General features: G+C 38.2%; 1 protein-coding gene across 1 annotated transcript in view; it reads right to left on the reverse strand.

Annotated features, from left to right (window-relative positions):
• LOC150085511 (protein argonaute-2-like) overlaps nucleotides 1–12,563 on the reverse strand; it is a 444,788-nt gene that overhangs the window by 320,909 nt on the left and 111,316 nt on the right. The window contains exon 3 of the mRNA XM_090373305.1: nucleotides 7,917–8,034. Within this exon, the coding sequence (XP_090229431.1) occupies nucleotides 7,917–8,034 (118 nt within the window). The remainder of the gene's footprint in view (nucleotides 1–7,916; nucleotides 8,035–12,563) is intronic.

Raw genomic sequence — 12,563 nt, forward strand, 5'->3', positions numbered from 1 at the left:
AGGCACATACCTGAGGACTACAGTTTATCGTAAGCCCATGTGTGCTGGCCAGTTTACCAACTTCCGGTCAGCACACGCGCGAGGCCACCTCCTCTCCACGGCCCGAACCTTGCTTACTCGCGCCTGGACACACTCCAGCTCCGCTAATGAAAGACGCAAAGAGGTCACTAGGGTCAAAGTAGACCTTACGAGGTGTGGCTACCCCATTGACGTCCTCGACAGGTGTGATCTACAGACACGTGACATCGTGACGACCAGCTACAACACCAACAGTGACGAGCCATCCACAAGGGCATTCATCCCATACTACCCCAACCTGTCACAACAGATCGGCAGAATCCTGAGAACGCACGGAATAAAGTGCATCCAGCTCCCAGGCAGGAAACTGCGTTCTTTCATCTCCAACGTGAAAACACCTGTCCCCACCCTTCTGCAGAGCGGTTTAGTCTACCGCATCTCTTGCCGTGACTGCACTAGCTGCTACTTCGGAGAGACTGGACGTCGACTCGAGAAACGTCTCTCGGAGCACAAAAGAGCGATCCGTTTAGCGGATATAGAACACTCAGCTATCGCCGAACATGTCTGGACAACCCACCACGACATCGACCCACACCGCGATGTCGTGGTGGTAGACAGATCCCACCATTACCTAAAGCGTACCTGGTTGGAATCATTAAATATAAAATCTTCGGATAAATCCTTAAACAGGAACAGTGGTTACCAAGTCAACCCGATCACAGAGTCAGTAGTTCTGTCATTGGACAAGCGCTGGCCACGTCATCATGCGTCACAGCCACAGACGTCAACAAACAATTAAACCTTGCGTCTCACGCACCTGGCAGTGCACATCTTCATTCCAACTGCCATTCATGTATTTTAATTCTGACGAAGGCTACCATATAGCCGAAAGCTCATATATTTCTGCTTTATCTGTACGCTCTGTGTTTAAGCTACAATAAATTCCTCAATGAATCCAGAGCGCGTAGGCCTGTTTCGTTACTAATAGTCTAACAATCATGAATTTTGCAAATTTTTTCTCCTCTGCTTCCTTCTTCAGTGACTGTGATTTTGCTGTTACTCCATTATAAAAATACCAAAAGACCACAATGACAGTTTAAGGTATTTAACCCTCCTATCCAACGTATTTCCAGATATATATTGAGGAATCCTGCTCAGGTAAACACTGAGATATTCTCTCCCTGCTAAGGAGAGATGATCGTGAACTTTTAATTTGGCAACACTGTATGCAGAAGGTTTTGTAATCCCTTATTCAGCTCAATTTCCATTATTATTTAATGCAGTTGTCAGTTTAGCATATATGTGATGATGTAACAGCAAGATCACAATAACCAAAGAAGCAGAGAAAACTCAACCGTGAAATGAATGATTGTTAGACTATTAGTAATAAACGGGTTCTAAAATTTACACAAGTAAAGTGTTTTAATTTCAAGTATTTCATAGTTTAATTTTCCATTTACAAAAATTAAAATAAAAAAAATAACAAAAATGAAAGTTATATTGTTTTTTAAACTTTTTTTTTTGGAAATGTGTTTTTCAGTTTAATGGTTTTTTTTTTTTTTTTTTCCCCGTAGAATTCACACATGGGCTACACCAGATCGACCAGAATTTCCTAAACCTTTTTTAGTCGTGGAAAACTTTATCTCACACCATATTCACAGAACACTTACGAAACACAAGTTTAGTGAGAGCCAAAGAACTGTTTGTTAATATTTTATTACATATGACACACTGTGCATCAAGAGCATCTTTATTTCCAACACATGTAAAGCCGAAATTCAAATAACTGTCATCATACTTTCGTTTTGGTTTTTTATTAGTTGGTTCCTGTTTTTTAACTCCAGATTTTTGGGGAACAAAAGGCTGTGATTGTTCATCCTCACTTCGACGTGTGATAATATTGTGTTCGTTTTCATCAACCACAGTTGCACTACTACTAGAAGTACTTTGCTTCTCATTTTAAAGTTCCTTTTTTCAAAACTCCAGGGTCACAAATTTTAATAATAATATTTCGAAATACTAATAATTATCAAAAAAAAAAAAAAAAAAATATATATATATATATATATATATATATATACAAGGAAGTGAGTTTAGTTATATCAGTTCGCATCCTTCTTTCCTTCAACCTGCGTACTGCAGGCTAAATCTCATATGAATGGCATATTAGATCTTTCGCATAGAGAAGTATGCATAGATGTCATTACATCTACGTATACTTCTCTATGCAAAAGCCCACCAAAATGTGTAGTAGTAGTAGTGGTGGTGGTGGTGGCATGTGATGCAAGAAAACAAGCGTATGAGCTTATGCAGCATCAGCCAAAAAAAAAAAAAAAATTTCATGCAACCATTCCCTCTAAATGTTTGTCCAGTTCCTACTTAAATTTATTTAACCTATCAACTTCCACAACAACAGATGGAAGTTTGTTCCAGCAATTAACCACTTGCTGGCTAAAGGCAATTTTCCGCACATCTATTCTACATGTCTTTCCTTAATTTGAATTTATGCCCCCTTATGTTCATAATCTGAACAAGTGGAAGAATCCCATCAGAATTCAGTGTGCTCTGAATTCTGATGGGAAGAATTTCCATTAGAATTCAGCGAATTCGGCCCCATTCAAGGCCTTATACACCTCAATCAGATCACTGAGCAGGTGACCAGTCTCCAGCCACTGCAATTTGCAGAACTTAAACCTCTCTTGGTAAGAGGATCCCTTCATTCCCCTCACCAATCTAGTTGCCCTTCTCTGTACACACTCAGACAAATCTACATCCTTCCTAAAATAAGACCTCCAGACCTGTACGCAGTACTCAAGCCGTGGCCTGACCATTGCCTTATACAAAGGGACAATCACCTCCTTTTCCCTGATAGCAAAATTCCTATATTTCCTTGACAAAACCCCATAACCTGCCCTGGCAGCCTGTCTGCATTGCTCAGAAAACTTCATATCTAACTGCACAATTACTCCCAGGTCTTTTTCATTTTCTACCACCTTAAGTGTAGTACCACACAGTTGGTACGTTTCTCTGGGGTTACTTCTACCAATATGCAGTACTTTGCATTTGTCAAGGTTAAACATCAGTTGCCACTTCTCAGCCCATTTCACCAAATTTTCTAGATCCTGTTGCAGCAGCACACTGCCATTACTGTCCTTAACAATCCTGCCAACCTTTGTATCATCTGCAAACTTCGGCACTAAGCCTCACATACCTTCATCAATATCACTGATAAATATACAAAACAACAGTGGACCCAACACCGAACCCTGTGGGACTCCACTAATAACATTAGTCCACGAAGAGCAGCACCCATTGATTACCACCCTCTGTCTTCTCCCACTCAACCATCGTTTTATCCATTGTAGCAATTTGTACAGTAGTCTTCCATGCGGAAGTGTCAAAAGCTTTCCTGAAATCCAAGTATATGATATCAAAATTATTTTTTGCATCCAGTTCCTTTGTAATCACATCATAATAATCAATCAAATTTGTCAGAAGACTTTCCCTTAACAAACCCATGCTGTGTCTGAATTATTGCTGCAGTCTTGTCTAGATGATCATGCAATGCACCTTTGACCAGTGACACCATTATTTTACCCGGAACAGAAGTTAAACTAACCTGTCTGTAATTACTTGATCCCCCTTTGTGAATTGGGGATACATTTGCACATCTCCAGTCCGTGGGGACCTTCCCTGAGTCCAAGGATGCTCTCATAATTATGGCTGTTTGCTTACTTCCTTTGCCACCTCCTTTAATATAACTGGATGGATCCCATCCACCACGGGTGTCTTTCTTATGTTTAACTTCAACAATTTCTCCTCCACTTTGCTCTCAGTTATTACAAAATCATTAAGCACCCTGCTACTATTTGATAACCTTCTGGCATTTTCAAACCTTAATAACTCCTCATGTGTGAATGTAGATGCAAAATACTCATTCAGCTTGTTTGCTATCTGAGCAGGATCATCAACAGTCGAACCACTGATATCAAGTGGACCAATCAAATTCATCCCCTTCATTTTAGAGTTTATATAAGTAAAGAAATCCTTGCTGTTTTTCTTAGCATCCTCTGCCAAAGATTTCTGGTAATCTGCGTTCGCCTGCCTAACCTCCTTTGTGACTTGATTACAGACAAACTTATATCTGCCATAGGCTTCTGTATCGTCTGATAATTTATATGCATCCCATGCATTTTTCTTCTCTCCCACAAGTGTCATTAGTTCATTTGATAACCATTTAGGCCTAAACCTTGAACAATATTTCTTAATAGGTATGAAACTTTCAGTAACTTCCACAATTAATTCCTTGAATGCTTCCCACTTAGAATTTGCTGTTGGTAACATCATCAATTGATCCCACTGTACAGAATTTAAAAATTGTCTGATACCACTGTACTCACCTTTACGGAAGCAAAAACCCTTTCCTTTACCCCTGATGGTAATTATATCTTTAAGTAAATCCCACATCAGTACACTGTGATCACTACCACGTAGTGGTTCCTTTATCTGCAAATTCTTAATACACGAATAATCACTGCTGATAACCAGATCTAGAGTATTACCCTCTCTGGATGCCTTTCGAACATGCTGCTGCAGAAAACAATCATTCAATAAATCCACAAAAGTCTTGGGTTTTTTTTTTTTTTTTAGGAGCATTAGCAACTAAGGCCATATATTGCTCTGGGATATGCAGTGGTCATTCCCTGACCTTTCCGCATCCTCCGTATTTGGTGGTGATGGGCTCGAACCCCGGTCAAATCAAAAAGCGTGTGCTGCACACTGCTGCTCCTTTCCACCTGGCTACGGAGGCGCCTCACAAAAGTCTTACTAGTGTGCGAGTGACCAAACCACAAGTTCCAGTCAATATCTGGGAAGTTAAAATCCCCCATTATAAGACATTCTGATTTACAAAAAATAGATTATCCACTCTATTTCTCTGTACAATTGTTCATTGTTCTCATTTGAGTCATTAGGCCTATAACACACTTCTCTTATTTTTGCTTTCGCAGTACTCATGTCATACCAAACTGACTCAACAGTGCACTTTTCATCGGTGCCTCCGTAGCCAGGTGGGAAGGAGCAGCAGTGTGTAGCACACGCTTCTTGATTAGACCGGGGTTCGAGCCCGTCACCACCAAATACAGAGGATGCGGAAAGGTCAGGGAATGACCACCGCATATTCCCGGAGCAATATGGCCTTAGTTGCTAATGCTCCTAAAAAACCAAAATAACTAACTAACTAGCACTTTTCATCTATATCAACTGGATGCACTTCTTTTGATTTTATGTTTTTCTCAATTAACAATATAACACCTCCCTTCCTATCCTGTCTATCCTTTCTGTATACATTGTACTCCCTACATTCCAATTCTGCATTCCTAATATCTGTGTGATACCACGTCTCTGATATCCCAACAATATCTGCCTTTGATGTCTTGACCAACACTTCAAATCCATCAAATTTATTTACTATACTTCTAGCATTGGTATACATGCACCTATTCTTATTCTTAGTTACCCTAACACATCCCATATACCCAACTGTTTCACGATGGCTGCCATCTGTCCCTGAAACCCCCAGTATCCCTCGCTCCAGGCCACTGCTTATTCTAATAGAAGTAGCACAAGAATCACCTTCACCTTTGCCTGCAGCTACTTTTAACCTTTTAGTCTGTGAATCCCCCCCCCCCAAGCTAGCAGTTTTCCCACCCATCTAACACTGCCTCGATAGCATCAGCAAATCAGCACCCTTTCTATTTAAGTGTATCCCATCCCTGTAGAAGCAGTCTCTCCTGTTAACGAGCACAGACCATGCTGAAAAAAATTCTATCCCTTGAGCCTTGCACATTCCCTCCAGGGCCGAATTGATTGACAAGGCTCTCATCATGTACTCCCTCCTATCGTGTCTGGGCAGAATTGCAGACACTTTCAAATTTAACCCTAACTCACAACTTTTACAAGAATCTTTTTGCAAGACTTTTGCATGAAAAATCAAATAGACTATATTCCACAGTCTATTTAATTATTAGTCTATGCCAGTATATTAATAAACGAAAAAAAAAATTTTTAAGTTATAATGATACAAAAGTGGTGTACTCTACAAATTTGCAAAATTTATTTTATTTTTTTTTAAATTATTAATTATGATTTTTCATGGAACACAGTTTGGGAAATGCTGAGATAAAGGCACCTCTGCAGCCAGGTGGGCAGGAGCAGCAGTGCGTAGTACATGCTTCTTGATTAGACCGGGGGTCGAGCCCGTGAGCCACCAAATACAGAGGATGCGGAAAGGTCAGGGAATGACCACCGGATATGGCCTTAGTTGCTAATGCTCCTAAAAACCAAAACACAACAACAGCTGAGATAGACCACAAAGTTGCCCATCTCTGTTACAGAGCATGGTTTTCAAACTGTGATACCCATACACATTTCATATGAGGCACTAGCATGGCAATACATATTTTTATTCTTATGAGAAATTGAAACACAGTTCTCTCTGAGCTGTTATATGAAAACAAGAAATACAGATTTCCAAATGCATTGAGTACCACCATTTCCAAAACTCCCAGGCTGTTGCTCTGAATACTAAATACTACACCTTACTTGTTTGCTAAAGAACATTTTGCTATAATGACACTTGAAAATTAGTACTTGTTAAGTGTTGGGTAACAATTAATTCATGCGTATAACACTAGTATAACTGTCAGTGTGGGATGTGACAATTAGCAGCAATGTCTGAGTAGAGCAGGATACAGGTTAAAAAGGTTTGAGAAATAACTGTTGAGTTGGTCAGATTACATAAATTCAGAGAAACTGGATAAATACTTAGATGAAACAAATGAATGAGGGAGGGCTACAAATATACAGATTTTGTTGAGTTGATGATAAACATGATTATCCAATTAAAATGTAATACAATTTGTAATATAACCAAAAGTTTATTAAATCAAATAGAGACTTTCACTAAAACCATCACTGAGTGTGCAGGAAGTGTCCCACTTGCTTGGTAGACATACAATTACTTTTTCCGGTATGTTTTTGACACTTGAAAAACCCTAGAAAGTATAAGTTCATCAATTGTGCAAATGCAGTTATCAACATTTTGATTCAGTCATGTTTGGGTGGGGTTTTGGATACAGTCCTGTTGGGATAGCTACTAGGGTCACCCAAAAAATTATCTACCCTGGTAATAAATAAATCAACAAAACAACACATCCCGCCCCTTCCTGAATATTCCCATTGAGTTCAATACATATTTCCACCATTTTAAGGGCAAGAGGAAATAAATGAAAAAAAGAAATCTTTGTTCTGGTTTCTGAAGTCATTTATAACTTCCAGGAGAGTGTCGTCACTTGAAAAAATGATGCCCATGCAGGTGTTTTGTCAGATTACTGAAGAGAAAATAATCACTGGTGGCAAGGTCTAGAACTGTAAAGCAGTGGTTGGTTTAACTTGTGGAATCTGTAATCCCTCAGAGCAATAATCATTCCTCGTATTACTAACACTGTGTGATAAACAGATAAACTTCTATGTATCATTTTACTACTACCACCTAAGCATACTTGTTATCTATCACTTTGAGAATATTTGTAAAATTATCCATTCTGTAACAGGCTCATGTTATTCTATGATGTTAGAGTCAATTAAACTTAATGCAAGACTGTAGTTTTAAGAAACAAATAGTCATATAGACCAAAAAAATTAATAAGAACAGTTAGAAGTAACTAACTGCAAAATTTTTAATGTTCACAAATGATTAATGATTGCAATAAACTATACTAATTAAATTCATTATGAACAACATTTAAGCCTTAAATTTTGTATATTAAAAGTCAGGAAAAACAAAGAAAAAATATTTAAAAAACAAAATGAGTTAAAGAGAGCTTAAAAACTCCTACCTTGTCCTTCCCAATTGGTAAATCATCTCTTGTATACATATTTTTCCTGCCATCAAACACTGGTTTTAAACTCCCAAAGATTTTGGAATAAGACTGTACCATGGTTTCCATAATTTCCCTAACGAAATAAAATAACAGGTTTCATTCACATTTTTCAAAATTATTAAATGTTACTCAAAAGTAACATTTAAATGCTACCAGTTAACCTTTAGAGGGTGAATTTATAGAAAATGTGGGAATAACTGGTATGCTTTCCACTGGAGACAGCCCACCCTTGTTAATGAAGATGGAGCTGTCTGAGGAGATGTCATTGTGAAATTCTGATATTTTATAAAAATGAAAACTTTATATATCAATGCTTTTAAATATTAACCTACTCTTATTTTACCCAAATTCCCAAGATCTGAGTGAAATTACTATCAAAAATTAAAATCAGGATTAAAAAATAAATCATTAGAAAAGTCATTGCTTTTTTAATACACTAATACCTTCTACATCTATTTATTTTTCATATGATTCAATTTCAACTTCTGGATCTGAATTTCAAAGAAGTTCTTGGATAATTTCCTTTATAAATTTCACCAGTCTCCTAATCCAAACCTCTGTCATCATCTGCCATCACAACCTGATGATATTATCCTGCATTTTGTAAGGGAGGGATGAAGGGGGAATGTTCTTACTAATTAATTACCACTTTATTCAGAGTAATTACTTGCCTTTTATGGTCCTCATCTTTTTTTTTTTTTTAATCCTTCCTCTTCCTCTTTTCTTTAAACTGGCAATTTACTTATTCAAAGGTGATTTTTTTTTTTTTTTTTTTGTATTGCTCATGGCTTGCACATACACAATATTCATTCTGGATTATAAAATGGCAATTTCGACTTGTCTGTGCACTTTTTTGAATTTCATGATAACATGTTACACTTTGAGGCCAAATTCTCGAGAATCAGGGTTTCAACTATTACGTCAAAGTGGATGGATAATATGCACGTTGATATTATTAAAGTTTATTTTCAGGTTACACGTCATCAGTTTCTCTTAACCTACAGCCATGCAAGGGCTATTCAAGACTTCACAATTTCAGAGATTGGTTTACTCTGAAATTGTGAGGAAAAATTCTGCCTCTAGATTCACAGCCAAAACTTCCAATACCTTTTAACAAGTGCTTTTTGATTTCTCCACTGAAATTTTCAGAAATCCGTTAGTTATTGTGAAAACAGGAAAAATGCAGGATCATGTTGAGCATAATCTTAGTAATTATATGCATGCGTTGAAAAACAAGAATTTAAAATTAATGGCATCTTTTTGAATACAATTATAGAAGCACACTGGCTTTAGATTTTTATGGCAGCATCTCCAGTTATTTATTATACTCTCTGGTTTTGTGTTATTGAAGAGTCTGACTGATATACAATTGTTATGGTAAGCATGTCTTTTGATTTATATTTCACTCAATGGTGAAGATAATGACCAAATAAGGAAAGTGATTTTAAAAAAGTCTGGTGTTGTAGATGGGATTTTATTTTTAAAAAAATTAAAAATGTTTTTCATATAAAAATGGATTTTTCACAGCTTTGTCAAATCAGATTGAAAATAAACGTGGCAACAGAAAAGTGAATAATTCTGAATTATTCTTTGCTGATTTTTAAGGTTATAAATGGGGTAAATTTTCCAAGTGAGTGTGTGATCCTCAAAAAAACACTGGTGTGATGGCTTAAGGTTTAATGTAGCACTATGTAGTAGCTTTATGGTGCAAGAAAGCCCAAGGATTATGCTGCACCAGCCAAAAAAAAAAAAAAAAAAAAAATTCCCGAGTTATCCCGAGAGTCAAAAGTAGAAGGGAATCACCAAGAAAGAGAAGAATGATGATATCCAGCTTAGGACCCTGGGTGTGCTAAGCCCATACTCACCAGATGTGAAACCCTGGGTTTACATTTGGTCTAATATACTGTGACCAAATGTAAAAGATTTCACGGTGAACCATCTGTTTCATGTTTTATATGAACCAAGGAGTTTTTTACATTGCTGTTACTTAAAATCTAAGTTGGCATGCAAGTGTGCTTTTAATAATGAGTCTAATTTTTTTTCCCAATGTTTTCTACGGTGAATTTTTTTTTTTAATTACTTTTGCATTCTTTTACTGATTTCTGCTTCAGTACAACACAGCTGATAAAGATATACAGTTGGTCTGCAAGATAAATGAAAAGGCGAACATACTTTTTTTGAATTTCTGTTCCGACGAGTCTTTATTTTGAGGTGGTCTGAGATACTTGGTCCTTGAGGTTGTCACAGACATTCTCTCAGATATGCCAGACAAGCTGTACTTGCTACCTGGGAGTCTAAAACGCTCATGGAACCGATATTCAGGTGACATTCAAGTCAACTGGGCCCAACTTCACCAGATCACCAAAGTCCGGACGGTCTGTGACAGCCAGATCCTCTGCTTCCACTTTCTTGATGGTGGGACTGTTAGTAATCCTGGGTATAACCTCCATGCACAAGCACACTGTGGGTGACCACCCAGCTGTGAACCAAAGTAAGCAGGGGTCGAGGTGTGGCACCCACACCACATGGAGGAATGCCACCCCTCTGTGTTACCAGAGGGGCGTGGTAGATGACTCTCATCAACCGGTGCAATACCACCACTGCTTATTGGAGGCTTGAAGTGGTGGAACCCATGTTTAGTCTCCAGAACTAAGTTCCGGTCAACCCTTTCCCCCCTCTTCCATCATGCAGTATGATTGATGACTTTTGAGGTTATGAACATCATGGCGAAATCCAATCTTCTTTACATTTCGAGGGTACAGCTATAAAACAGCGTTCGCAGGCCGGCCGCTAGTTAGTACACTGGACCGAACCTATTGGTAATCTTTAGGAGGCTTCTGGATCAACTAGTGTATAATCTTGCCAGCTCTACTCTGCCAGATAATGGCTGGAGGGAGTCCGAGTAGTGTGTATGCGGTGACGGCATTGTCGAGGCCACATTATGTCAAGGATCTGGGTATATTCTTATCATGTGTATGCCATATTCAGAAATTTCATTACTTCATCCAGCACGTACCCCCCCCCCACTTTTTCTTACTATTTAATACACCATAAATTGTCAAACTAATAGAGCAAGCTTATCTGGAAAAGATCTAAACCTCCCAAATACTTCCTAGTTCATTTCACAAATATGTGGTCTCAATTCTAATCTCAATGACGTCCATTTCCAATTGCAGTCTGCCAAATCTCATGTACTTATTCTGACAGAATCTCAGTTATCGGTTGATTCAAATACTGCTCATCTCAGTTGCCCAAATTATTCACTGTATGATTCCTTTCCTCAATGGTGGTACTTGTGCATATGTCCGTTCCCATATTCCCTATCAGAGACTTGGTAATTTGGAATCTCCTCTTTTCAATCTTCTCTGGCTTAAAATCTCTCTACCTCATTGTGTCAAATTCATCTGTTTTCTCTACCGTTCTCCCAACTCCACTAATCACTTGGAGCTCTTTGACTTCCTCTCTGCAACTTGACTTTCTCCAATCCAACTTTCCTAACAGTAAGGTAATTTTCCTTGGTGATTTTAATGTTCACAATTCCAACTGGCTTCCATTTTCTAGTCACACCGACCCAGCTGGTTGGGATGCTGAGGCTTTTGCAATTACTAATGACCTTGCACAGATTGTTCATTTACCTACAATGATATCGGGCAATCCTAACATACAGCCAACAAGCTTGATCTTTTTTTTTTTATCAAATAACCCTTCTAAGTACACGGTCGAAGTGAGTGATCCTTTAGGCACTTCAGATCACAACTTGGTGATTGTCTCTTCTCCAATGGAGCCTTTATCTCATGGCTATTCCCAACCTCGTGTTGTTTGGCATTACAAGAATGCAAAATGGGATGACCTGCGAGATTTCTTTTCTTCTTTTCCTTGGTTGGATCGTGTCAGTGAAATTATTCTTGTAGGAATGGAATCCTTTATTCCACAATCCACTTTAAAATCTTGTCCTTTATTTAAACCTTGGTTTTCCAATAAATGTACTAAGAGCTGTTCAAGAGAAGAACATTGCATATCATAATTGGCTTGTTTCCAATTCTTCAGTTTCATTTTCTGCCTACACCAAAGCTCGCAACAATTGTAAAGCAGTTATTAATCAATCCAAACTTGATTTTGAACAGACAGAGTAGAAAACTTGCTTCTTGCCCTAATGGTATCCAAGCATTCTGGTCTCTTGCCAAAGCTATTGGCCTGCAACTTTTGCTCATCTCTGCTCCTATCTCTGTCAAAACCAGATGGTTCTGTTGTCATTTCAGCCAAGGATAAAAGCTGACCTGCTAGCATCCCATTTTTATTCCAAACTCATGTATTAATGATATTGGTAAAACACCTCTCACCATTCCCAACACGCTCCATTCAATGCCTCCTGTGGTCTTGCGTCAAAAGGATGTCAGAAGGATTTTGACGAATCTTGATGCAAAGAAAGCTCCAGGTCCTGATGGTATTTCATCACTTGTTCTCAAAACCTGTGCTCCTGAACTTACTCATGTTCTTTGCCACCTTTTTTCGCTTTCTTATTCCAAAGGTGTTTTTCCTTCTACTTGGAAATATGCTCATATCCAACCAGTTCCTAAAAAGGGTGACAAATCCCTCCCATCC

This window comes from Mastigoproctus giganteus, chromosome 5 (assembly GCF_048544385.1).
Source record: "Mastigoproctus giganteus isolate SK-2022 chromosome 5, ASM4854438v1, whole genome shotgun sequence".
In the NCBI taxonomy this organism is placed as follows: Eukaryota; Metazoa; Arthropoda; class Arachnida; order Uropygi; family Thelyphonidae; genus Mastigoproctus; species Mastigoproctus giganteus.